This window comes from Erinaceus europaeus, chromosome 12, assembly GCF_950295315.1.
Source record: "Erinaceus europaeus chromosome 12, mEriEur2.1, whole genome shotgun sequence".
NCBI classification, from domain to species: Eukaryota; Metazoa; Chordata; class Mammalia; order Eulipotyphla; family Erinaceidae; genus Erinaceus; species Erinaceus europaeus.
Window position 1 is genome coordinate 81902005 of NC_080173.1, and position 27917 is coordinate 81929921.

General features: G+C 42.9%; 2 protein-coding genes and 1 long non-coding RNA gene across 4 annotated transcripts in view; 1 reads left to right on the forward strand and 2 right to left on the reverse strand.

Annotated features, from left to right (window-relative positions):
• ITGAE (integrin subunit alpha E) overlaps positions 1–12915 on the reverse strand; it is a 120122-nt gene extending 107207 nt beyond the window's left edge. Inside the window, exons 1-2 of the mRNA XM_060204169.1 lie at positions 12779–12915; positions 10886–10987 (exon numbers count right to left, since the gene is read on the reverse strand). Coding sequence (XP_060060152.1) covers positions 10886–10987; positions 12779–12815 — 139 coding nt within the window. The 5' untranslated portion in view covers positions 12816–12915. The remainder of the gene's footprint in view (positions 1–10885; positions 10988–12778) is intronic.
• NCBP3 (nuclear cap binding subunit 3) overlaps positions 2034–27917 on the reverse strand; it is a 54367-nt gene continuing 28483 nt past the window's right edge. The window contains exons 8-16 of one of the 2 annotated variants that reach the window (XR_009553166.1): positions 24895–24994; positions 24502–24605; positions 21504–21798; positions 17982–18136; positions 14800–14961; positions 13403–13565; positions 12779–12941; positions 10886–10987; positions 2034–3560 (exon numbers count right to left, since the gene is read on the reverse strand). Coding sequence is in view for 1 of the 2 variants with exons in the window: in XM_060204172.1 (XP_060060155.1) it covers positions 12806–12941; positions 13403–13565; positions 14800–14961; positions 17982–18136; positions 21504–21798; positions 24502–24605; positions 24895–24994 (1115 nt within the window). In the remaining variant the exon portion in view is untranslated. Of the gene's footprint in view, positions 3561–10885; positions 10988–12103; positions 12942–13402; positions 13566–14799; positions 14962–17981; positions 18137–21503; positions 21799–24501; positions 24606–24894; positions 24995–27917 lie in introns of those variants that run through there. The other variant, XM_060204172.1, reaches the window with a different exon arrangement.
• Positions 5638–27917, forward strand: part of LOC132542034 (uncharacterized) — a 460964-nt gene continuing 438684 nt past the window's right edge. Inside the window, exon 1 of the long non-coding RNA XR_009553167.1 lies at positions 5638–5720. This is a non-coding gene — a long non-coding RNA (uncharacterized LOC132542034). The remainder of the gene's footprint in view (positions 5721–27917) is intronic.

A 27917-nucleotide genomic window follows, 5' to 3' on the forward strand; every position in this document is an offset into this window, starting at 1 on the left:
CTTACTGTCCATGGTGGGATGCATTGGACCGACCTTCTCGTGGTGCATCCCATGAGTACCCATTCATTGGGGAAACTGACGATTCTTCCTAGCCGACTGAATCCACATGGATCCCAGTCACTTTCAAAGCCAGCAACAAGCAGCTCCTGACAGCTTTCAACCTGACGCTGTTGACTGGCTACGGAAGAAGGGCAAACGCTAGAAGAAGAAGACTGTCCATGGGGGGAAAAAAATCAACCTGATTTTGTTTCTTGTTTGTTATTAGTGACAGAGAAATTGAGAGAGGAGGGGGGTATAGAGAGAAGAGAGACACCTACAGACCTGCTTCACCACTCATGAAGTTTCCCCCACGCAGATGGGGATCAGGGGCTTGAACCCAGGTGCTGGTGCACTGTGATGTGAACACTCAACCAGGTGCGTCACTGCCTGGCCCCTGATTTTGTTTCTTACATTGAAAGCTTGCTTGGTTACATTTTGTAATGATCTGATAACACTTAAAAACATTTTTGCCGTGTGCTCAACCAGGTGCACCACTTCTTTTGGCTGAAATTTTCATATAGAAAGAGACAGAACTCCTGTGAGAATATCATATATCAGAAAAGGCAGCAGCAGCAAATGCTGGAGAGGTCATAGGGTCAAAGGAACCCTCCTGCACCACCAGTGGGAATGTAAATTGGTCCAACCTCTGTGGAGAGCAGTCTGGAGAACTCTCAGAAGACTAGAAATGGACCTACCCTATGACCCTGCAATTCCTTTCCTGGAGATATATCCTAAGGAACCCAACACACCCATCCAAAAAGATCTGTGTACACATGTGTTCTTAGCAGCACAATTTGTAATAGCCAAAACCTGGAAGCAACCCAGGTGTCCAACAGCAGATGAGTGGCTGAGCAAGTTGTGGTGTATATACACAATGGAATACTACTCAGCTGTAAAAAATGGTGACTTCACTGTTTTCAGCCCATCTTGGATGGAGCTTGAAGAAATCATGTTAAGTGAAATAAGTCAGAAACAGAAGGATGAATATGGGATGATCTCTCTCTCAGGCAGAAGTTGAAAAACAAGATCAGAAAAGAAAACACAAGTAGAACCTGAACTGGAGTTAGCGTATTGCACCAAAGTAAAAGACTCCAGGGCTGGGGGGTTGGGGGTGTACAGGTCCAAAAAGGATGACAGAGGACCTAGTGGGGGTTGTATAGTTATGTGGAAAACTGGGAAATGTTATGCATGTACAAACTATTGTATTTAAAGTTGTACGTAAAACATTAATCCCCCAATAAAAAAATTAAAAAAGAAAAAAAAAATTTTTTGCCTAGGTAGTATTTTGGCCTGACAGTATTTACAACCAGTGAGAACCCTGATGTTGCAGGGTTGAACAGTGTGACAATTCCCATCTCCCACTGCATTCCAACAGCCTGCAAAAGCAAGGCACTAACTAGGTCTGCTGGATCACGATGGAGACCAGCACAAATGGCTTTAACTTTGCCATAGGCAGGTGGGGCAGTCTTTTCCCGCTATTCCAGGACTAGGTAACTCAGGCCTTCTTCACTCTTGCTTGGCATTCCAGGGGTGGCTGGCAGAGGCGTGAGGCTCAGAGGTGAAGTATAGCGCAGCCCAAGGCTAGGTCCCAGGTTTGCAGCTCACTCGAGACTTCTGACAGGAGCAAGGCTTCTGTTTAGAGAGTGAATGTTGGGACATCTCAGAATGGTTAGGAAAAGTTGACGGCTTGGTGGGGGACCAGGTATAGGGTCATATTTTGCATCTTTGGGGGCTTCCAGAATGCTGACTCACCCTACATCCGCCTGAAAAGTATTTTTCCAATCCTGTCAGGGGCAGTACAGCAGATCCGAATCATGAGCACAAGGGGCCTTTCAAATCCATCTGACTGCCTGCGCTTTCCTCACAGACCCTAACTGAAGGTCTGGAGGGCAGAACAGGCTGATGTAATGGTCCTCCTCACAGCACCTCGTGCTGAGGCAGAGTGGGTGGGTGTTCACCAAGTACCTATGTATCCAAAAGAATGTGACGACAGCTTCCTAATACAGTTTATTTTTAAGACTTATTTATTACATGTAAGAGTGCTTCACATGAGACAGAGAAAGGAGAGACAAGCCAGCACTACACCATTCTTGTACATGCGGCACCGGGGTTTGAACTGGAAACCTCAGGCATGGAAGACTGATGCTCTACTGTTTGAGTTATTTCCCTGACCACCCTAGCTCATTGTAAACCCCTATTAAAGGAATCAACTTGCAGGGCATTCTACAGCATAAAGCATGAAGAGCATGAAAGACACAAAAAAGAAAGCTAAGGAATTATTCCAGATTAAAAGAACTAAAAGTACATAACCTTGGATTGGATCCTAGAGAAAAAGAAAACTGCTTTAAGAAGTATTATTGGGGGCTGGGAGATAGCTCACCTAGTAGAGAGCATGAGGCCCTGGGTTCAAGCCCCATCACCATATGTGTATGCCAGAGACGGCACTGAGTGGGCTCCATGGATGGTGGAGCAGTACTGTGGTGTTTCTTTTTCTCTCACCCCTTTTCTACCCTTTCTCTTTAAAAGTTGAATAGAAATCTGGGCTGGGGATGCTACTCAGCAGTGCTGTCCATGCACAAGGCCCTGAGTTCATTCCCTGGATGCACACTAAAAAATAATGAACGTTTAGAAAGAAGCCTGGGAGGTGACATGCGTGAGGCCCTACGTTAGAGCCCTGACACTGTAAGAGCACCAAGGACAGAGACGAATGGAGTTTCATGCGTGGTGAACAGTCTTTTCACTTTTCTTCTTTTGCTCACAAAATACACAATAAAAATTCAGTTAGAAAAGTGACTTAGTGTCATTCATGTAGAAAGCCCTAGATTTGACAATCAGCATTGCATAAAAAACCATGACCAGGGGGAAAAAAATCTTACAGCTATATGTGATAACAGACATTAACTGGACATATTGTGCTGATCATTTCACAACATATACAAATTGTGTACCTGAAACTAATGCATTATATGTTAATTACATCACAATACAAATAAATTCAGAGACACTGGACAGTTGGCAAAACTGACACAGGTATGCCGACTAGGAAAAAAAAGTTACACACTTTCTGTTCATTATATGAGGATCATACAAATGTCCTAGACCTAAGGAAATGCACTGATGAATCGGGTCGGGTTGTCAGAAAAGTCACAACACAACAAATTTTTCTATGTTTTTGTATACACAAATGCATCGTGATTCTTCTGACAACCCAATATTTACAAGGAAGGGGCATAATTTGAATAGTTGATGTCTCAGAAATGGGGACTCACGGGGGAGGGGAGTGAATAATAAACTGGCCAAATGTTACATTGTTTTGTCCTTGAAGCTCTTCGAACATAATCATCTAATTTTTTTCTTCTTTTAAGTTCAAAAAGTTACAAGATACAGAAGACAGGCCTAGCAGGCTGTAAAAGGAGTGAGTCAAAAGCACCGATGCCCGTGCTCACTGGCTGCCCTGTCCCAGAGGCTCAAGGGGCAGGAAATACTTGTAATTTTCCACTGGGCTTCTTAGTCCTAGGAAGCTGCAAAGAGGAAATTGGGAAGAAGAAATTTAAAAAGTGGGGACATTACTTGGACTACAAGTCTGCAGCAGGGGACAGAGCTGACAAAGGATGTTAGAAGACTGCAGAGCAGTCATCCTGATGACTGATGGAGCCTCAGGAGGGAGCACCACTGTCTGTGCCACAGGCCCTACCTGTGAGCCCTCTTCTGACCCTCCAGGACACTCAGTCATCCCCACTTCCCAGATGAGGATTCTGGCTCCAGGAAAGGAAGTTGAGGCTGTCCCAGGCAACCTGGCTAATGAGTGAAAGGTGGAAAACATGCACATAGGTCTTTTTCTCAGAGCAAAGACTGGACCACTACAAACCCCACAGCCTTCAGATTAGTGGCTCTAAATTCCTCTGTTCTTGAATTTCTAAAAACAAACAACAACAAACAGACCTCAACCCACGCACACTAGGATCCTTGTACTGCTACATGCTATTGATGAACTGTGTCTATCCCTCCCCCCAGGTGACTTGTTTGGAGATAGGGCTTACTGGGAGATAACAATCATTCACTTGCCTGAGAAACTGGTGGTCCCAGCTTCAGTCTCTGAAACCACCATAAATCAGAGTTGAGCAGAGTTCCACTCAAAGGGATAGAGAAAAAAAAAAAAAAGATGCAGGCCAACAAGATGGCTCACTTTTCTATCGTGCAGTTGCCAGTGATTAAAAAACAAATTTTTTATAATTAAAAAAAAAAAAAAGGATGCTGCTGTCACGGTGATAAAGCTTTTAGGAGACAACTGACCCCAATCCTTTAGGCTTGATGGAGTAAAAAGAAGAAGAGAAAGAACTCTTTCTCCACATGCATGTGTCACAGAGAGGCCATATAAGCACACAGAGAGATACCTGTCTACAAGCTAGGAAGAGCAGCCTTACCAGAACCCAACTGTACTGTCACATTGGGCTAGGACTTCTGGCTTCCAGACTAGGAGAAAATAAATTTCTGTTGCTTAAACACTCAGTCTATGGATTTCAGTTATGACAGCCCAAACCAGCTAATGCACTGTGCTGTCTTCTAAAATATCTCCCAAGTGAAGTGTCTGTATGAGGGATTTTGAGAAGGGGAGCTTAGTAGGGAGGGGACAAAGGCAAAAACAAATAAAAACAACAACAAACATCTTTGTCCTTCAAGAGACTAAGGAGGGGCTCACTGGGTCATGAGACCTATTTGCCCAAGGAGCATGCTTCTTGTTTGCTTCAGCTCTCTCCTGTCCAACTCACACTCTTTTTTTTTTTTTTTAAAGATTTTATTTATTTATGAGAAAGATAGGAGGAGAGAGAAAGAACCAGACATCACTCTGGCACATGTGCTGCTGGGGATCGAACTCGGGACCTCATGCTTGAGAGTCCAAAACTTTATCACTCTTTTTAAATTTTTTTAATAAATCATTTTCTTTTTAAAAATTATTTATTTATTTATTCATTTTGTTGCCCTTGTTGTTTTATTGTTGTAGTTATTAATGTTGTGGTTGTTGGATAGGACAGAGAAATGGAGAGAGGAGGGGAAGACAGAGAGGGGGAGAGAAAGACAGACACCTGCAGACCTGCTTCACCGCTTGTGAAGAAGCGACTCCCCTGCAGGTAGGGAGCCGGGGGTTCGAACCAGGATCTTTACACTGGTCCCTGCAATTTGCGCCACATGCACTTAACCCATTGCGTTACCGCCCGACTCCCCAACTTACACTCTTGATCTTCCCTAGGGAAAATACAGCAACTAGCTTAGAACTTACACTGGCACTAGGGGGAGACTTGGAGATCATCTCAATGGAGGTCTTCATTTGAAACAGAGAGAAGGACTTAGCTTGGTCTTTTCCAGTTTGCAAGCGAAGTAGAATGAATCCCCAGGGTCTCAGATCCAGCTACTGTCCTTTTTCACTTTCAATGAAAGATAACCTACCTGAGCTACAAGTACTTTCTCATCTACACAGGTCCTTGGTCCTTTGAGCAACTCTTACCAATGAAAAGGAGGGAACGCACCACAGACTTAAACACACAGATCCAGTGCAGATGTAAAACCTGTTTCTGGAGCTGGGTGGTGGCACAATGGGTTAAGAGCACACGTAGTATGATGCACAAGGACCTGTGCAAGGATCCAGGTTTGAGCTCTTGGCTCCCTACTTGCTGGGGGGGGGGGTTTGCTTCACAAGTAGTGAAGCAGGTCTGCAGGTATCTATCTTTCTCTCTCCCTATCTTCCCCTACCCTCTCAATTTCTCTCTGTTCTGTCACAAATAAATAAAATAAAATAAAATAAAATAAAAATGGTCACCAGGAGCATTGCATTTGTAGTGCAGGCACCGAGCCCCAGTGATAACCCTGGAGGCAAAAATAAATAAATAAAACCTGTTTCCTCACCTTCCAATCATGTGGGTCTCCTCTCACTAGTATGAGAATGACAATATAAAGTGACATAAATCCTCAGCTACTGAGGTATTTTGTTCATCCAAAGAGGGGTTTTCGAGCCATGTATTGACACTGCTAAGTTAAATAACACCCACAGTGTCCAGCTGTATTTATAGTACAGCACAGCCCCACTCGAAAGCATCACAACTATTTTTTAAAATTTCTACTTATTTATTAGATTGAGACAGCCAGAAATCAAGAGGGAAGAGGGTGGTAGAGAGGGAGAGAGATACCTGCAGCCCTGCTTCGCCACTCGAAAAGCTTTCCTCCTGCAGGTGGGGACTGGGGGCTCGAACCTGGGTCCTTGTGCACTGTAACATGTGCGCTCAACTGGGTGCATCACCACCCGGCCCACTTCACAATCATTTGTAATAGGCTTTTGAATTAGCATTCCCCTAATTTCTCCAAAGTTGTTGTTATTGTTGCTCTTTTTATTTTTTGTCTCCAGGGTTATCACTGGGGCTCCGTGCCTGCACTACGAATCCACTGCTCCTGGAGGCTATTTTCTCCCTTTTGTTGCCCTTGCTGTTTATCGTTGTTGTTATTGCTGTCATTGTTGTTGGATAAGACAGAAAGAAATCGATAGAGGACAGGAAGACAGAGAGGGGAGAAAGGCAGACACCTGCAGATCTGCTTTACCTCTTGTGAAGTGACCCCCTGAAGGTAGGGAGCTGGGGACTCAAACCAGGATCCTTATGCTGGTCCTTGAGCTTTGTGCCATATGTGATTAACCGGCTGCACTACCGCCCAGCCCCACCCCCCACCCCCCTTAATGCTAGTACTTTCTTTCTCTAAGATTTGTTTTATAAATATGTAAGAAAATTCTAGTTTACTCTTTTTTTGTTTTTATTTATTTATGCCCTTTTGTTGTCCTTTTTTTATTGTTGTAGTTATTCATGTCATCATTGTTGGATAGGACAGAGAGAAATGGAGAGAGGAGGGGAAGACAGAGAGGGGAGAGAAAGACAGACACCTGCAGACCTGCTTCACCGCCTGTGAAGTGACTCCATTGCAGGTGGGGAGCCGGGGGCTCCAACCGGGATTCTTACGCTGGGTCCTTGCGCTTTGCACCACCCACTGCGCTACCATCCAACTCCCTCTAGTTTACTCTTGATCAGATTGTGTAGCAATAGCCTGCATTGAAATGCACTGTTCTCAAGATTATCAAAAGCACTGTCCTTTTAGTTTTGAAAAGAAAGTATTTAAACTTCTAGTTGGCTTCTTGCTACCTAAGATTTAAAAAGAAATACTTACAGACCAAACTTATTTGTGTGCCAATCAGTTGCAAAGCCATGACTTGCTGTTAACATTATCCCATACCACTTATCAGCACTCCAACATAACTTTAAAATTTGCTGGGTAAGAGAGCTGGAATGTTGCAAGTGAAGGAGCTACTGCTAGCAATGAGTTCTGTGTCTCTGTGCTTTCTCTCAACAACTCTTACTTTCCTTACCAACAGGACAAGAAGCTAAGAACTAGCTCAGTGTGGCCTGGGAGGTGGCTCAGTGAATACAGTGTCAGACCCTCAAGCATGAGGTCCTGATTCTAATCCCTCTGGCTCTCTCTGTCCCACAATCTCTGACTAATAAATAAGTAAATCTTAAATAATAAAATAATAATAAGATGAATCTTTTCTGAAAGAGTTTTCTGGGGGCTGGAAAGATAGCTCACCAGATTAGGGCACATGCTTTGCTATGGCCGTGGTCCAGGTTTGAGTCGCAGCACCACATGGGAGTCCCACAGGACCATGGGGAAGCCCTGGTGCCATGATATTTCTCTCTATATGAATGGGGAAAATGTCAAATCAAGAGCAGAGAAACAAAACATGAAAATCAAGTGTTGTCGTACAAGGCAGAAAAATGAGAACTGGTTTGTAAAAAGACTCTCATTCAGAGAATGGAGCCATTCCTACAGCTGGCAGCGTCACACATTCATCACACGCCAGTTGCCAGGCATGGTGTCCTCGGATCCACACACACACACAACACACACACACACACACACACACACACACACACACACACACACACCTCTACCTGAATTATCTATATGATTATCCAGCAAGTTCCTTATATAGCTGGTTAAACCTCCGCCCAGATATGGCTAGATCATCAAAATTAGAATTTTATTCTGGTCTAATTAATGAAACTTTTCATATGTTAGTTTATACACTTCAGAATAATTGTACTTTTTAAAATCTGGTGGTCTCACCTAAAATTAAGACTTGCCTGCTGATAAAAGTGCCAGGACTGGGCTGGGTTACCATAACTCTTTCATTTACCTGAAAACCATCTAGGTACTTACTCTGGACTGGGCTGGCGAGGGGCTACAGAGATAACACACCTAGTGAGGAGCCCACAGGCTACAAGGGAAAATGAAACGTGAAAATCAGATGTTGTCTTACCAGGCAGAAAAATGAGACACGCTGTGTCAAAGGGCTCTCATTCAGAGAACGGGGCTATTCCTGCAGCTGGCAGAGTCACACACATTCATCACGTTTACAGAGAACCTGCCAGTGGCTAGGCATGGTGCCTGGACTAGAGAGATCCCCATGAAAAAGCTAGACCTGGCTCCTGCTCTTAGAGAGCTTACAGTCTAGCAAAAGGATAGAAGGACAGCAAGAATGACAATCCAGTGTACAGGTGTGGTGGCTTGGGGTGTGTGTGAAAAAACACATTTGGCATCACACACGTCACTCAAGCAAACATAATATTATTTCTATGGAACATCTGAAAGAAGGGGGGGGGACACAGATATACTAAGTCACCAGCCCTTCCACTCACTGAGCAGACAGACGAGGGTCCACGATGAGTCTGTGCCTCTGCTGCTCCTGTAGCCTGTCTCAGTCCCTGAGAGCCTCTTAAAGAGTCAGCTTGCCTAGGTATGATCCCAACACCTAAAATAAGTGGTTCTCTGTAAGATGGTCCTAACTCCAGGTCATATACTTTACCTAGTGCTCAAAGAAACTATGTTCTGAGTCCAACTCTGCTGGACTTTGATACTGGTCTTCAACACAGCATCTTTCTCAGGGTTGTCTAGAGGAATTTTGACTACATTCAATTTTGATCTCAGACACAATTTTATATCCTAACTCTGGACTAAGTCAAGATTACTTCACAGTAATGCTGTGGGGCACAGAGCAGGGCCCCACAGCCTGGCTCTGGAAGCTGGAAATGAAGGTAAGTGGGGATTGCCTTCTAGAGGGGGTCTTGAGCATGAGGAGGGAAAACAGGCAAGGCTGAGGTAGATGGAAAGAGGGGGTAGGGGGTCTCACTAGGTAGAGGAATAGATCTGAACAGAATCTGGAAGACCACTGAGAGTAAGACAGGTCTAGAGAACTAGTAAGCAGACCATAGGGGAAGATGAGAAAGACAGACTAGAGATACTGCCAGAGGCTAGAATCTGATCAGCCTTGTACACTATCAAAGGAGCTCCAAACTTATTCTAAGGACAATGGTGAAGTTTCAGGAGGTATCTAAAAAGATGCCCCACACCATTTGTTATTAGGAAATACAAATCAAAACCATAATGATACCAAGTCACACAGGAAAATCAGCAAGTGCTGATGTGGAAAACCAGAACCTTCACACAGAGCTGAGTAGAATGGCAAATATGTTGTCAAATGGGAAATGGTCTGGCAGTATTGCAGAAAGTAAGAGTCACCGTATGACCCACCAATTCCACTCCCAGGTATTTAATCCAAAAGCAACAAATACTATACGTCCATGCAAAAAGATGTATGTGAATGCTCATAGCAGCACTACTCATAACAGTTAAAAAGTAGAAACAACCCAACTTTCACAGACAAAAATGACCTATGCATACAACAGAACAGTATTTGGCCATAAAAAGAAATGTAGTGATGGCCTCCCAAAATATGTTTAGTCAAACCAGTCACAAAGTCTATGATTCTAACCTTATGAACTGTTCATAGTAGGCAAATCCAAACAAGAAGCAGTGATTGTCAGAGGGAAGAGAAACTGGGGAGTGACTGCTAGTGGGCTTCTACCAGGTGATGACAATGTTCTAATATTGACTGTGGTGACAGCTGCACACCTATGTGTAAACTATGTGGTGGGGGCCAGGTTCAAACCTGGGCTGCACATGTGACAGAAAAGTGTATGTTCCAAGCGAGTTATTTCACTGGCCCTAAAGTGTCTGTCCGCTTTAAAGAGGTGAGCTGTGTACTATATGGATTATATCTCAATAAGGCTGCTAGCAGCAGCAGCAGCAGCAGCAGCAGCAGCAACAGCAACAGCAACAACAACAATCATCCCAGTTGCAACATCAGAATGGGGAAGGACAGAAAGATGTGTTAGAGACCAGGCCAGGGGCCGCCACGGGGATGGAGAGGGAGATGACAGTGGCTGGACTTATTTAGGAGGGATCTCTGAGATTGGACTAGAATAGTCCAGGGCAGGAAAACTGATGTCACCCTTGTTTTTTTATTTTATTTTTATTGTTGTAGTTAATATTGTTGTTGTCGTTGTTGGATAGGACAGAGAGAAATGGAGAGAGGAGGGGAAGACAGAGAGGAGGAGAGAAAGATAGACACCTGCAGACCTGCTTCACCGCCTGTGAAGCGACTCCCCTGCAGGTGGGGAGCCAGGGTTCGAACCGGGATCCTTATGCCGGTCCTTGTGCTTTGCGCCACCTGCGCTTAACCTGCTGCGCTACAGCCCAACTCCCAGAAAACTGATGTCTAATGATGTGCTCACATGTTCTCCCAGGTAGCTGGCACCTATCTATAAGGAAGAGTGAGGACTAGAAACTGAGGTATCTGTTAACTGTTATCAAGCAGCAAAAATGCACTTCAAACCTCACAGAAGACTCAACAGTGTATCCCTGCCCTGCTGCCCACATACATGAAAGAACACCCTGGATAAAGCATGCTGACCTGACAGGGGACTGTCCATCCTCACCCCTGTACTCCGAAGAAAAGGTCTTGACACTCGTGGCACACATGAAAATGCTACAAGATCTGGGCGCCCCAGTGCAGCTGGAAAGAGACAGGCTAAGTTCAATAACTCTGGGAAAGAGACTTGAAATTTTTAAAGAGACTTCTCTAGGTTCTGTGTGTTTGCAAGAATCCAGGGCTGATGAAGTGGGCGTTTTTCTTGGCTAGGTCAAAGACCCAGTTTTGACTACGTACCACTACCCTTCCAGAAAGTGTTCCTTGATCTCTAGCAAGAGACCAGGGAGGGTTAAAAAACTAGGACTGATGCAGCTGAACTAATGGTGGGAAAGGGTCAGACCAGGAAAGTCTAGTCTGAATACTGGAAAGACAGCATCAGTTGGGACCTTGACCACAAGATCTTTGAGCCACTAGTAAGCTCAGAGGTTGTAACAGGATGGGGACAAGTCCCTGTCTAGAACTTCCGGCATGCCTTCCTTCAGTTGTCTCCTTGACCTTACCACTACCTGCAACAGTAACGAGTGCCAGCAGCCCACTACAGCTATAGCTTTGAAAAGAGTTGAACCGAGAAGCACCAACAAAGTCAGAAGCCTCTGGTACCAGCCCATTCACTTGCTCAGTGGGGGATACCAAGACCGAGGTCCATGGAGAAGAGTCAGAGGCTGGCATCTAGGATGCTTGATTGTCAGGACCTTGTACTTCTATCAATCCCAAGCTCTGGCAAGATCTCAGCTGTGTGTTTCACAGGGCAGAGAGAGCAAGAACCTTTAGGTCTCAGTTGGCAGAGAAACTAGAACCGCAACCGCTCATTTCCTAAAATCCTATTAGGAAGCTGAAACATAGGGCTACATGCTCCTGCTGAAAGGGAAGGATAGAAAGATTAACAAAATACAAGCAACACAGCTCATCTTGCCACTCTCAAGTCTCACTGTCCATTACTTTATTAACATGCTCTGCGTTCTGAGTTCAGCAGCACCACTGAGTAGTCAACTATGTGCCTGCTAGCTAGGTACTGGTGAGTACTGTCAGAATCCAGGGATGCCCTGGGTTCTAAAACACTCCAGACAGTGAGGAGTTATGACATCCTAAAAGGGATAAAGGTTTACTGCTTCATACCCCTCCAAGTTGTAGCAAATCAAACAGAAGCACAATTTTTAAGCCTAGAGAGGAATGCAAACATCAAATACTTCAGAATAAAAATGAGGCAGGAAGACAAATCTATTACCTTTCATGGCAAAATAATCAACAAAGGGTTTAGAAATGAAGTAAAAATGGTATGCCAATTATCTTATTTGGTACCTTTTAAAAGATATCTTCAGGTGCCAGAACTTGGGGACAGAATAAATATCAATACATCACTTCTAAAGTGATAATTAACAACATCCATCTTAGACCCATCTGAGATGGATGGACTTTTTCTCTACAGTGATCAAGAAGCAAGTAGAACTCTTATGTACGACAGAGACTATACAATTAGGATCATTTAAAAATAATGAGACTCCTCTCTTTGCCTTCTTCCAAAGTATATAATATATATTTAACAGCACGTAAGAAGACATCACTTGAGCTTCCTTGGAGCCAACAGGAAGAATTTTCACATATAAAAATTAAAAATTTAAAATTTAGAATCATTAATTTTTTAAACATAATACAGATTTAAAAAATTGTTCAACATTAACTCATGACCCTACCCCTCCCTAGCACAAAAGTCCATCCCACACAAATCCAGAAGTCACAGTTGTTAGTTTTTGTTTTCTGTTCCTTAAAAAAATCCCACAGCACTGAACTGGATCTTCACTTCAAGCTGATTGTTAGCAAGAGGTCCCTAACAGAAATCCCCAGGGAGGAACGGAAGCACGCTGGTCTCTTATCTACCTGGGCAGAACTGGTGCACCTCTGAGGTCAGGTCCATGAGTTTCGACCCCCACACGAGGGCCCTGGAAGGCTGAGCTGGCAGCTCCCCTCATCTTTCCCCTCGAAGGCTGTCCAGTAAGCACCTGGGAATTGACTTTTCGTGGGGAAAGGGTGCTGGTAACAGCTGTCAGGGCCAAGGCAATAGTGAGAAGTTCAGTTCTCTGCTCTTTGGATGAACTGTGTAAAACATTTCTTTTAAAAGACACAATGTTAAAAATATTAAGAAAAACATCTACAAAACCTGGAGGGCTGCCTGCTCCTCAAAGGGTAAAGCTGGTAGGGTGGTGGGGAGAGAATTGAGGGCCCAGAACTAGAATTGCAGCAAAAGATATAGATGCCCTTCAAAACACATCACATTCTTAAGATGTCTTGCTGAAGTAGCAAGAGTTGAGGGTGATTGCGTGGTAAGTGCGGGAGAAGCGCCAACTCCTGCAGGGGAAGGTTCCTACCGTGCGCCCCACCCTGCACACAAGTGTCAGGCTTCCGGGCAGCTGCCATTAGCGCCAAGGGTATCAAGGCTCTGTCTCTGAACCAGAGCTGCTTTCCCTACTAACTTCAATCTGGAGAGAGGGTAAGTTATCTAACCGGCTCTTCTTTTGGCGAGACTGTTCTTTCTCCTTAATCAGAGCCCCCCATGCCCTTTGCAGCTCGGAGTCATCTTCCTCAGTGCCAGGCACCCTGTGATCCACTTTCTTCATGCTCTTTTCTTTGGTCTTGGGTGCAGATCCTAAGCGAGTCCATAAACTACCTGTTTTAAGTGAGAAGGCATTTCAGTTGGGTAGTCAATGCTTAGAAATAGGGTAGCACTTAAGAGCAGGGGATACTGTCAGCACCTGATGTGTAGGAAACACTGAGATGGGGGAGTGGACGGTGGGTGGACATGTCAATTGCATCCATTCGCAGCCTTTGGACAGGCAGCCGTCTTGTTTCACTGGCTCGAGTTCCCTTACCTGCACCTCAGGGGCCTGGATCTAATAGGTGGTTCCCAGTTGCAGGGCATGTGGATTACATCAAAAACCACCTGGGAGGCTATTTGTGCTATTCCTACTATCATCCTATGTGCCAGGGGCCAGTCATTCCCAGATCTCTTCAGGACATAATACTACAGAGGGCTCTGCAAATGACTAGACCTGTTAACTGTCAAGACTCTGCCACTTCCCACTGATTTTTTAATATATTTCATTAACTTCTAGCAACAGAGAAAAAGGATTTAGAACTTTGTTGCATAGCCACACTTTGAGATAATTAAAAGTTTCATCAATAATATAACACAGAAAAATGATTATAATAAAATGTTATATAATAAAACAAGTTAAGATGGTCTGGGATGTAGCATAAGGTCCATGCATGAGTTTAATTCCTGTTATCACACATGACAGTGATATTCTGGTTCTCGTTCTTTCTCTCATTAATAAGTAAATCTTAAAAAAAAAATAGTTACAGATGGGAGTTGGGTGGTACTGGAGTGGGTTAAGTGCACGTGCGCAAAGTGCAAGGACCAGCCTAAGGATCCTTGTTTGAGCCCCCAGTTCCCCACCTGCAGGGGAGTCACTTCACAAGTGGTGAAGCAGGTCTGCAGGTGTCTTTCTCTCCCCCTCACTATCTCCCCCCTCCACTTCTCTCTGTCCTATCTAACAATGACTACATCAATAACTACAACAAAAATTAAAAAAAAAAAAGGGCAACAAAAGGGAAAATAAGTAAATATTAAAAAAAAAAGAAAAATAGTTATGGATATGGGCAAAGACAAAGAACACATAAAACTAAAAAGTCTTTGTGCTAAATATAAACAACCAAGGATGTGGCTCCCCCCCCCCCTAAAATCTCCATGCTGTTATTATTACAACAAAGATTATCGTGGAAGAGGAAAATAATTTCTTTTTGGTATGAGCTATGTATGTCCTGCTTCCTAAGCAAACATTTCTAAGCTGCACTGTGTCTGTACCCAGCTCCCAACCCCGTCATCTTTACATGCCACCAACCTGATTTCTTTTCCCGGGTATCAGAGTAGAGGCCTTTAATGTCTTGCCTGGGAACACCGAGCCTACTGTGCACGTCAGAAAAGGGCTCTCTTCGAACCACTGCATTACTACTAAAAGACTTTTCTGGAGAATGTGGTCTTTTTCCTAATCGCTGGCGTACATCTAGAAAAAAAGAAAGAAGGGCAGAGGGTAGATAGCATAATGGTTATGCAAACAAGACTCTCGTGCCTCAGGCTCCTAAGTCCCAAATTCCTAAGTCCCCCGTACCACCATAAGCCAGAGATGAACAATGCTCTGGTAAAAAAAAAAAAAAAAAAAGAAAGAAAGAAAAGTACTGCTGTAATAAGGGTATCCTTTGACATCTACTGGCAACCTGAAATCTCCAAAGGAACAGGTGCTGACTTGCCCCAAGTAAGAATATAACCAACATACATCAGGTTTCTGAAAGCTTTTTTCCTAAGTGATCATTGTAGATTCCTCTACAAACATTCGGATGAAGAAAGTGTTCACATGGAAAAGTTTCAGCTGATTGTTCTGGAAAGGAATTTCTGGGTGCAAAATCAACTAGGTTTGTTGTTATTGCTTGTCTAAGCAGACTGAATTATTTACAAATGCTTTAGCTACCAGATGTTTTAACAGTAACTCCCTGAAGGGCATATGTTAACCTTTGACATGTAAGTCCTCAATAAACTTACTTCATTTAACAGTAAATATAATGAAATAGAAAAAAAAAAAAAAGAATCAAGGTGCCAAACCAAATTTACTTTTTCTTGAATCCCCCTCCCCCAAATCTGCTTGTTCTCCTAGGTTGCAACAATAGTAACAGCAAAAACAAAACTATCTCTCAATTATCATGTCACAGTGTTAGGGCTTTCCTCATTTTGCCTATTCTATCTGAAAGCAGCATGCCCTCCTCCAGTCTCTTAGCTTTCTACCCTTTCCTCCCTTCCTTTTAGGCCTCACAAGACCTGACTTTCTAGTTCATTCTCTCTCTACTAAACATGGCCTGTCCTTTATTTAACTGTCTATCCAACCCTATCCAATCCCCAAGGTATCCTTTTTGTTTCACACCAGAGCACAGCTCATCTCTGGCACATAAGTTTTTTTTGCAATAACCATTATACTATCTCCTCAGCCTCCCAAGTTATCTTTCTAAAATGGAAAGTCAAGGGCAGAGGAGATAGCATAATGGTTATGCAAAAAGAATCTCATGGCCAAGGCTCGGGCGATACCACAATGGGTTAGGCACACTTGGTGCAAAGCACAAGGACTGGAGGAAGGATCCTGGTTCGAGCCCCAAGCTCCCCACCTGCAGAGAGTCGCTTCACAAGCAGTGAAGCAGGTCTGCAGGTGTCTATCTTTCCCTCCCCGTCTTCCCCTCCTCTCTCCATTTCTCTCTGTCCTAGCTAACAACAACGACATCAATAACAACGACAATAATAACTACAATAATAAAACAAGAAGGGCAACAAAAGGGAAAATAAATAAATTATAAATAAATAAATAAATAAATAAAAGCTCTAGTTTCAGGAGTCTGGCGGTAGCGCAGCGGGTTAAGAGCATGTGGCACAAAGCGCAAGGACCAGAGTAAGGATCCTGGTTCGAGCCCCCGGCTCCCCACCTGCAGGGGAGTTGCTTCACAGGCGGTGAAGCAGGTCTGCAGGTGTCTTTCTCTCCCCCTCTGTCCTATCCAAAAATAACATCAATAACAACAATAATAACTACAACAATAAAACAACAAGAGCAACAAAAGAGAAAATAAATTTTTAAAAGATCTAGTTGCTTTTTTTCTTATTTTTGTTTGTCTCCAGTGTTATCACTGGGGCTCATGCTGGCACTACAAATCCACTGTTCCTGCAGGCCTTTTATTATTATTATTATTATTATTATTTTAATATTTATTTATTTTCCTTTTTGTTGCCCATGTTGTTTTTCGTTGTTGTTATAGTTATTATTGTTGTTACTGATGTTGTCACTGTTACATAGCACAGAGAGAAATGGAGAGAGGAGGGGAAGAGAGTGGAGGACAGAAAGACACCTGCAGACCTGCTTCACCGCCTGTGAAGCGACTCCCCTGCAGGTGGGGAGCTGGGAGCTCGAACCAGGATCCTTGAACTGGTCCTTGAGCTTTGCACCACCTGCTCTTAACCCGCTGTGCTACTGCCTAACTCCCTCCCTTTTTTTTTTTTTTTTTTTTCATTTTATTAGACATGACAGAGAGGAGAGGAGGGGAGCCAGGGGCTCGAACCAGGATCCTTGTGCAGGTCCTCGTGCTTTGTACTATGCGTGCTTAATCTGGTATGCTACTGCCCGGCCCCCTAAAGATCTAGTTTCAATGCCCTCACACCACCATAAGCCAGAGCTGAACAATGCTCTGATTAAAAACATAAAATAAGCCCTAGTGATAACCCTGGAGGCAAAAAGAAAAATAAATAACTAACTAAATAAATAAATCACACTACTTCCCACTTCAAAGAACTAGGTTTCCCTATTGAGATTTTATTCCTTGTCTAAAGGTTCACACTACCAGCACTTTCTCTAAGAAGCCTCTCACCATCTCCGAACTAGTTCTGCCTCCTCTCTGCACCCACAGCCTTTAGCCGACCAGTCTTTTAGAGCACTTGCTCCATTCTACTTCTAGGCAGAATTAGCTGGACGTGTGTGCACTGATTTTTTCCCACCTGAATCTGTCGATGACTTTCAACTTCTCCAATGGTATCATACACTCCCTGCACCTAGCTCTGGGCTTGGCATATAAGTGGCATGGTCAAGTACCTGACACAAAGTACCTAGATCAACATTTATACAACACCCGACAATCCGAATTCCCCTATTATCTTACATATAAAATACAACAATGACAGGGGCCAAGCACTATCGAACTCAGTTAAGCGTCGTCATAAAGCCGGGCTTAAACAGCACTGCAGGTGTCTTTTCTCTCTCCCTTTCTGTATCCAATCTCCGTCCTCCTCCAATTTCTCCTTGTCTTATCAAATTAAAAGGGGGGGAAAAGTAGTATTCTATTAATTTCAATGTCTTAACACCTAACCCAAAATTTAGAAGAGATAAATGAGAATAATTTAACCCACAAACGGCAGTATTTTATCTAAGGACTTATCCCTACTCCAATTTACTTTCTGGAGCTCAGAATGGAGTCCAGAAACTCAACTGGATGATAATACCTGATTTAGTATTGCTGCCTTGGAGCCGTGGCCGTGTGTGCTGGCGTTTTTCATCTAATAGATGTCGAACATCTGCAAATTTCTCAGCTGGTAATTTGTTACCAATTCGGTTTTTTATATTGCTTGTAGATACAGTATCTGCCTTCATGGAGTTCCTTAAAAAAAAAAAAAAAAAGTTGGAAGGGGGAAGCCTGTTAATGAACTTCAAAACTATAGGATGATCAGCCTGTTTGCTATAAAAAGACTGGTTGGGACAAGCAGATTTCCCAGTTTTCCTGGATAGAAAATGCGTGGTGTGTGTACATATGTCACACACAACGTATGTTACACACACGTATCTTATAATAGATTATAAGATTATAGTGCATAGTTACATACCACACCGACCACCACAGTTTTTGTAAGTCTTAGAAACAGTTTGCCTGCTTCTTCGGTTTTTGTTTTTTTGAAGTTCATCTGTATCACATCTCTAGATTCCACATGAGTGAAACCATCTAGCAGTTGTCTTTCATCTCTTTAACTTAATTTATGTAACTTTTTTTTTTTTGGCTCCAGGGTTATCTCTGGAATTCGGTGCTGGCACTATGAATCCACTGTTCCTAGTGGCCTTTTTTTTTTTTCATTTTATTAATAGGACAAAGAGAAATTGAGAGAGATGGGGAGACAGAGAAGAAGAGAGACAGACACCTGCACGCCTACTTTGCTGCTCATGAAATGTCCCCCCTGCAGGTGGGGAGCCAGAGGGTTCAAACCTAGATCCTTGCACGGGTCCTTGTGCTTTGTACTATGCCTGCTTAAATGGCTGCACCACCACCCAGCCCCTTCTTCTTCTTCTAGCGTTTGCCACCCAGCCCCTTATGTGACTTTAAGACACACAGAGCCTACAATTCTATTCTTCAAATGGTGATTTATCTGTTGAAGAGATCTGTTACATTCTAGAAACTAGCATAAATCTGGCAGCATTTACAATCAGCAAGTGCATCAAAAAAACTAAAAGTAACAAGTAAACAAGGTCCAATTGCTTTTTGTTGTTGTTCTTCCCATTCAACAAAAGCACTATCAAGAGCACTTAAAGAAGATGTGGGGAGACAGAAAGCAGTTCAACATGGACCGTCTATGTCTGAGACTCTGAGGTCCCAGGACGATTCCCACACTGCCAAAAGTCAGAGCTGAGAGTAGTGCTCTGGCTTAAAAATAAAAGAAAGACACGAAGCTCAAGAACTGGCGTAAGAATCCCAGTTCAAGCCCCCGGCTCCCCACCAGCAGGGGAGTCACTTCACAGGCGGTGAAGCAGGTCTGCAGGTGTCTATCTTTCTCTCCCCTCCTCTCTCCATTTCTCTCTGTCCTATCCAACAATGACGACATCAACAACAATAAAAAAACAAGGTCAGCAAAAGGGAATAAATAGATATAAAAAATAAAAGAAAGAGGGGCCGAGTGCTGGCACACCAGATCAAAAGCACACAGTAAGTACTGCGCTCAAGGACCTGGGTTTGAGCCCCGCTCCCCACCTGTAGCAGGGATGCCTCACAAGTGGTAAAGCACATCTGCAGGTGTCTTTCTCTCTACCTATCTCCCCATCCCTCTTAATTTCTGTCTTACAGAATAAAATGATAAGAAAGTTTAAAAAAACAAAGGGAAGAACACTTAAAGAGAGCACTCCAAGACTCCTACCATTTGAGTTGAGCATGTGCTATGCACCCACTCCTCTTCACCAGTCATCAAAGAAATGTACATTAAAATGATTATATGTGGGAGTTGGGTGATAGCGCAGCAGGTTAAGCACAGGTGGCACAAAGTGCAAGGACTGCCCTAAGGATCCCGGTTCGAGCCCCTGGCTCCCCAACTACAGGAGAGTCACTTCACAGGCGGTAAAGCAGGTCTGCAGGTGTCTATCTTTCTCTCCTCCTCTGTCTTCCCCTCCCCTCTCCATTTCTCTCTGTCCTATCCAACAATGACAATATCAATAACAACAACAACAATAACTACAACAAGGGCAACGAAAGGGAAATTAAGTATTAAAAAAAAAAAAAAGGGGCCGGGCAGTGGCACACCAGGTTGAGAACATATGTTGCAATGCGCAAGGACCCGGGTTCAAGCCCCCGGTCCCCACCTGCATGGGGAAAGCTTTGCGAGTGGCGAATCAGGGCTGCAGGTGTCTCTCTGTCTCTCCCTCTCTATCATCCCCTTCCCTCTTGATTTCTGGCTGTCTCTATCCAATAAATAAATAAAGATTAAAAAATAAACAAAAGAGAAGAAAAGAAAAGAAAAAAGAAAATAGAAACCTAACGTGTGACAAGACAGTGCACTCGGTTAGTACATTTGCTTAGTCATGCACACCACCGAGGTTCAAGCCTGGCCCCCACCATGCTGGAGCAAGTTGTGGTGGCATGGTGTCTTTCTCCCTGAAAACATTGGTCTGGAGTGGTGAAGATCCAGTGACAACAAAAAATAGAACCCTAAAGGTTAGTCAATATGGGTTTGGTTATATAAGTCATACTTTCAAGCATATAGTGAAAATTTATCAGGTGTCTATAATATATTAAATGAAATAAAGCATACAGCAAAAATAATTTAAACAGCACAACTTCAAATTTAACAAATATAGTAATTTTTCCATGTATTAAATATATGCCTACAGTCATAGGGAAGCTTATTCACCTAGCTGACAATAGTCGTTGCCTTATGTAAGACAGGATGAAAGAGAGTGGAAGTGATCTTCGCTAAATTACTTACAGTTTTCTTGTTTTGTTTTTTAATATTTCATTTTTGTTTACTGACAGAGACAGAGGATTCAAGAGTAAAAGGGGGAAAGAAACAGAGACATCTGTAGCACTATTTCACCGCTTGTGTAGCTTTTCCCTGCAGATGGGGACTGGGGCTTGAACCTGGGTCCTTGTGCATTTTATTAGCTGTGCCACCACCTGATTCAGTTTCCTTGTTGTTGTTTTTTTTTTTCCTCCAGGGTTATTGCTGGGCTCGGTGCCTCCACCATGAATCCACCGTTCCTGGAAGCTATTTCTTCCCCCTTTTTGTTGCCCTTGTTGTTGTAGCCTCGTTGTGGTTATTATTATTGCCATTGTTGATGTTGTTCATTGTTGGATAGGACAGAGAGAAATGGAGAGAGGAGGGGAAGACAGAGAGGGGGAGAGAAAGATAGACACCTGCAGACCTGCTTCACCGCCTGTGAAGCGACTCCCCTGCAGGTGGGGAGTCGGGGGCTCAAACCAGGATCCTTCCACTGGTCCCTGCACTTTGCACCACATGCACTTAACCCACTGTGCCACCGCCCGACCCCGTTTTTTTTTTTTTTTAAACAAAGATCACTTCCTGTATATTTAAAGATAAAGATATTCTTATCCAAACTCTACAAGAGCTGGCAATATCATGTACTTGGATAGTGTGCACAGGACCGAAATTATAATACATAAAGGATTATAAAATTATCATGAACTGAGAGGAAGCTAGTACTTAATGTTTAAAATAAAAAGTTATCACTGATACTTTTACAGGTATGTTTACCTGATGTTTTTTAACTGAGACTCTACTTCATCTGCATACATCGTCATCTTCATGCTTTTCTTTGGGGAAGGAGTAGAAATCATTTTCAATTCTAGATCATAGTCCATTTCATCAGAGTCGGAGCTGCTAGCACTGGACCTCCTTGATGCACTCCTCTCCCTGGTCTGCCTGAGAGCTGGGAGTTCCTCATGGTACTCTACCACCACCCTGTCATCTGCATCCATGTCCTGGTCCTCCTCCTCCTCCTCTTCCTCTTCCTCCTCTTCAATAGGCTCCTCGGGAACATTAACTAGTCCTAAGAATTTAATCAAAAAACATTAGGAAAAGCACTAAGACGTGTGATTTTCTATTCTACATCTGTGACCTTCTTAGTATATGTGCAGCCGAAGCGAGCACTATCTGCGACCTTTTTAAAAGTGGAGGTTCCCATTCCCGAGATTTTACCAGAACATTCATCTAAAATAGTGCTCGCTTAATAGAGAATCATCTCAGCCTGACCGAACATTTTAAAATTATCTAACTCCTGCTGACACTTATTAGTCACAGATTTCGCACTTATGGATTTTCCCAGTTTATTTGCAACCCCAAAATCAAGCCATAGCATTTTCATGGTCATTTATTGACATGTGCAGAGAGGCAAAAAACTCTGAGTCACCAAGACATGCATGGAGGTCAAACAAGGCAGTACCCTCCCTCTTTGCTTCATTTCTCATATGGTAAACAAGTGTCATTTTTGCAATCTACTTAGTGTCAGGCTTTTCACATTTTTGCAGCTTCTGATAACGGTATCAAGGTTTAAAATGGCCCCCTAGAATAATGCCCCAAACCATCCAGTGTTCCTGAGCACAAGGAGGCTATCGCACACCTTTCAGAAAAATATGTTAAGATTAGCTCTGTTCAGGCATGAGTTTTAGCACTGTTGGCCTTGAGTCCAACTTTAAAAAACCAATAATGGTGGTCCGGGAGGTGGCGCAGTGATAAAAGCTTTGGACTCTCAGGCATGAGGTCCCGAGTTCGATCCCCGGCAGCACATGTGCCCGAGTGATGTCTGGTTCTTTCTCTCTCCTATCTTTCTCAGAAATAAATAAAATCTTTAAAAATAAAACAAAACAAAACCCAACAATATGTGTCGGCGTCTTTAAACAAAAACACATTCATCAGGACAGTGTGCTTCTTTGCCACGTGCACGACCCAGGTTCATGTCTGACACATTAAAGAAAGCTTCAGTGCTGTGGTCTCTTTCATTCTCTGCCTCTCTCTTAAAAGGTAAAAAAAAAAAAAAAAAAAAAAAGGCATTTTTGAACCCGGGTTCAAGCCCTCAGTCCTCACCTGGAGGAGGAGGACTTCATAATCAGTGAAATAGTGATGCAGGTGTCTTTGTCCCTCTCCCTCTCTTTCCCTAACTTCTCTTCCTCTCAATTTCTTTCTGTCCTGTCAAATTTAAAAATGATAAATATTGAAAAAAAGTAGATAAAAAAAAACAGAAACACGTATCAAGCAACTGAAGAAAATTGTATCATGGTGACCTTATAAACACCATGAACAATAAAATTCAACTCTAACTCAAAGCTCATGAAAAAAAAAAACACTTATGTTAAGAGGAAGCAGAATATAAAGTAGATGCCTACTTCAATTTAAGCATTTATTCTAAAAAGGCAAAAAATATAAAATGAAACCAATGAGACCAGAGGGTTAGAATTAGAAGTAACTAGTGTCAGTATGAATAAAGATTTATGACAAAAAAAAATATCTTACGGCTGTGACCTGGGATGTGGTATAATGAATGGTCAGAGTCATAGGCATGAGGTCCAGAGTTCAATCTCTGGCATCACACATGTCACAGTGATACTCTGGTTCTTTCTCCTTCTCTCTTTCTCTCACGTTAATTACTAAATTTGGGGGGGGGGGTGTTACCATATTTATAATTACAACATATACACAATATATGTTCAAGCCCCGTCCCCACCTGCAGAGAGTCTCACAAGTGATGCAGTTGACTTTCTCCCTCTTCCTTATTATGTCTCTATCCAATAAATAAATCAATAAATAAACATAAAAAACAAATCTTAAAGTATCTGAAACTGGCATAGTAGAACTGTGTAACAGACAAGTATGTGCACTGAGGCTCGGGAGGGGGCAGAGTGGATGCAGCAGTGGATTCTCCCGCATGAGGTTCTGAGTTCAAGTGCATTACCTGTGCAGAACTACTGCTCTGGTGCTCTCTCATTAATAAATAAAGACAGACAGACAGACATATTTTTAAGTGTGTGTAGTATAAAATGGAGATTTTAAATATACTATTTGGACATAAGCATTAAAGATATAATTCACTTTGTTCTGCTCTTGTTACTCTTTAAGTTTTTATGCAAATTATCCCGTATTTGCCCACCAACTTGGCTACTTCTACAGAGCGCACCACAGATTAGGTTTAAGTTGAAAATATATATACAAGATAATGGAAAGGAAGGGGAGGGGAGGGAGGGGAAGGGAGGGAAGGGGAGGAGAGGAGAGGAGAGGAAAGGAGAGGAGACGAGAGGAGAGGAGAGGGGGAGGGAGGGGAAATTAAATGTTAACCCAAGTCATGATATCCCACTTTTCTAAGGCAGTAAGCGTGAAACACTAGATACAAAAGCACGTTTTCATTATCAGACAAAGGAACAATAAAGTCAGTTCATCTGATGAAATAATTTTGATTTTTTTCATGCAGTTTTTAATATTACTAGTAGGAAAATGAGATTCCTAAGAAAAGTTTTCATTTTCCCCTCTCACATTTTGCCTGTTTTGTTAGAATAGCTCTTATAAAAAAGTCATTTGACCCTTTTTGTATGGGCAATTTAAAATTAATCGTGACTTGACTTACTTTCCTATATGTTGGCAGAGGGTGAGGGCAAGGAAGAGAGGATGATAAAGTTTGGAACCTTAAAAAGACTGTATTAGAATAAAAATACGATTTCGGGAGCCAAACATGTGTCTACCCGAGAGCTGAGCAGGCAACTACCGGAATGTCGGTGCTTATAGGACGCCAAGCCGAGATCGTCCCCAATCAGGGCTCGCTTCTTGATCACATCCCGCTGAATGCGACGGGAATGATATCTCCGCTTCCTGAAAGATTGCCAAAATAAGCACATAATCAGAAACCAATAGAAAAGATCTTGAAACCCACTAGTAAATTTCAATTACACATTGATGCAATGTTAAACATGAAACAAAAAACATTCACGGTGAAACTCAAACTCAGCAATCTCACACATTTACCACAGCCAAGAACCTTGACTTCTTCCTTCGGGTCTTCCCTGAATTTCACACATTATGTTGACATTCCACTGTAGAACACCAACTGAAGGATTACGTTTAAGGTATATTATATTATATTTTAAGGGTTTAGACTCACCAAGAATTACTAAGAATTCCTTTCATGCCTCCATAATTTGGATTTCCATATTTCATGTAATACTGACTTCTTCTGGCTGCTCCAAGTTCCTTTTTGTCATCTAAAAAGTAATTACCATAGTTAACAAGGATTTTCTATGAGTGTGAAGACATAGCATTGATGAATGGGTGGGGAGGGCAAAAAATAAAATAAAATAAAAGTTTGAGATCTGGGAGTGTGATGCCTCCATTTCTGTTTCTTTTCCTCAAGATGGTTTTTTGGCAATTTTAGGTGTTTTCTGGTTAAAATAAAATAAAATAGGGAATGTTCTCCATAGCTGAGATCAAACTGGCATAGTGTGCCAACAAGCACTTTATCAACTTTTATCAAGTGCCTGCTAGGGCAGAGCAGTGTGGAGGGGGGTGAGCAAAGCAGAAATAAAAGAGGTTAAACTGCTTAAAGGAGTTGAGAGGGGCTGGAAGGACAGCTCATCTGCAAAGGTCATGCATGCCACTAGGTTTGAGTCCCCGTCTCCATGGCACTGGGGAAAGCTTCAGTACTGCTACGCTGCTACCTCTCCAAAGAACGAAGGAGGAGAAGAGGGAGGAGGAGAGGGAGGGAGAGGGGGAGGAGAAGAGAGGAGAAGAGAGAAAAAGAAAATAGAAGGAGGGAGAGAGTGGAAATACTACAAAAAGTAAACAAGAGGCATGAGAGCTTTAGTCATTACAGTTATTTAGCAATCAAGGCTTTCTTAAAGAGGTGACACTTTTACTATCCCTCAAGATAATACTCATTGCTGAATGACAGTATTCCAACAACAGTCAGGGTTAAAGACTATTACAGAGCCAAAGAGATTCCAAATCTGGGGCAGAAAAAGTTCAAGTTGAATCTGAAAAAAAAAAAAACAAACAAAAAAAACCACTAGATGTTCTGTATGCCATAAAGTAAGCAAGTGCTCAAAGAATCAGGGAGGCAAAGTTGAGCTCTATACTCACCAAACTTGACAACTGATTAACTGAATGATAATAACGGCTCATAAATCGCTGAATAGTCAGACCGCATGAGTCTAAAAGCAAATATGTGTAACCCTTGCTTACAGCAAACTGCCAACTGAAGAAGTGGAGTTTTAAGATCACCGCTGGGCTCAGGAGGTGGCACAGTGAATGAAGCACTGAATGGACTCTCAGGCAGGAGGTTCCACATTCAGTCCCTGGCATCCCATGTGCCAGGCCAGAGTGATGTTGTGGCTCTCCCTTCCTCCACTAATAACAAATAAAGAAACATTTAAAAGTACTTTAAAAACTATCAGCGCCATTAAAGCTACTATTGAGTGTTTGGTGAGCATCAGGTTACATATCCCTAAAGTACCTCTTGATAAATCTATTTCAAGTGCAAAAACAGTAACTTCACAAGTGGAAAAACCTGACAATTATCAAAAATAGTGATAAAAGTCAACGTTCCAAGCGTAATGGTTATGCAAACAGACTCATGCCTGAGGACCCAGCATCCCAGGTTCAATCCCCCACACCACCATAAGCCAGAACTGAACAGTGTTCTGGTAGAAAAAAAAAAAAAAAAGCCAGCATTCCAGACGTTAACATTGTGAGGGAGGTGGCGAAGCAGTACAGTACAGGGCTTGCAAGAATGGGGGCCCTAGTTTGAGTCCCAGCACTACATGTACCAAAGTCATGCTCTGCTTTTCTCTTTCTCTCTATCTCATTAATAATTAATTATTTAAAAACAAACAAGTGGGGGTCTGGAGGTGGCACAGTGGGTTAAGTGCATGTGGCGCAAGGCGCAGGGACCGGCATAAGGATCCCGGTTTGAGCCCCCGGCTCCCCACCTGCAGGGGAGTCGCTTCACAGGCGGTGAAGCAGGTCTGCAGGTGTCTGTCTTTCTCTCCCCCTCTCTGTCTTCCCCTCCTCTCTCCATTTCTCTCTGTCCTATCCAACAACGAACAACATCAACAATGGTAATAATAATAACCACAACGAGGCTACAACAACAAGGGCAACAAAAGGGGGAAAAAATGGCCTCCAGGAGCGGTGGATTCATGGTGCAGGCACCGAGCCCAGCAACAACCATGGAGGAAATAAATAAATAAATAAATATAAAAATAAAAACAAACAAGTATTTAAAAAACATTTTTATTTATTCGATAGAGAGAAATTGAGAGCAGAAGGGGAGACAGAAAGAGAGACACTTACAGCCCTGCTTCACTGCCTATGAAGCTTCCTTCGCTGCAGGTGGGGACCAGGGACTTGAACCTGGGTCCTTATATATTGGAATGTGCGCTCAACCAGGTACTCTACCACCTGACCCCCAACAACAAAGTATTATGTGCTTGCTGGTATAATGCACAGGAATGAAAATGATACAAAACTTCTATGGCATTCCTGTATAAAATCAATAATCCTAATTAATGAGGCAAAGACAAACCCAAACTGAGGGGCTGTATAAAATAAGCCTATCATCTTTACACGTTTTAGACAGTGGCCCAGGAGTTGGTACAGCGGATTAAGTACTGGACTCTCTCAAGCATAAGGTTCTTGAGCTCGATCCCCAATATAATATATTCCCAGGGTGGTGCTCTGACTCTCCCTTTCTCTCTCTCTTGCTCACTATCTCTTATCTCTGGGGCTCAGTGCTGGCACTACGAATCCACTGCTCCTGGTGGCCATTTTTTCTGTTTTACTAGGTAAGACAGAGAAATTGAGAGGGGAGGAGAAGATACAGAAGGGGAGAGAGAGACACCTGCAGACCATCTTCACTGCTTGTGAAGTGGCCCCAGCAGGTGGGGAGCCAGGGGCTCAAACCAAGATCCTTGTGGGGGTCCTTGCACTTCATACTATGTGTGCTTAACCCAGTGTACCACTGCCTGGCCCACGACTCTCTTTCTCCTCTTTCTCTTTAAAAAATAAATAGGAGGCTGGGTGGTGGTGCACTCAGTTGAGCATATTATCATGTGTGAAGGACCCAGGTTCAAGCCCCATCTCTATCTAACCCCTCAACTCCTCTGTCCTATCAAATAAAAGAGAAAGAAA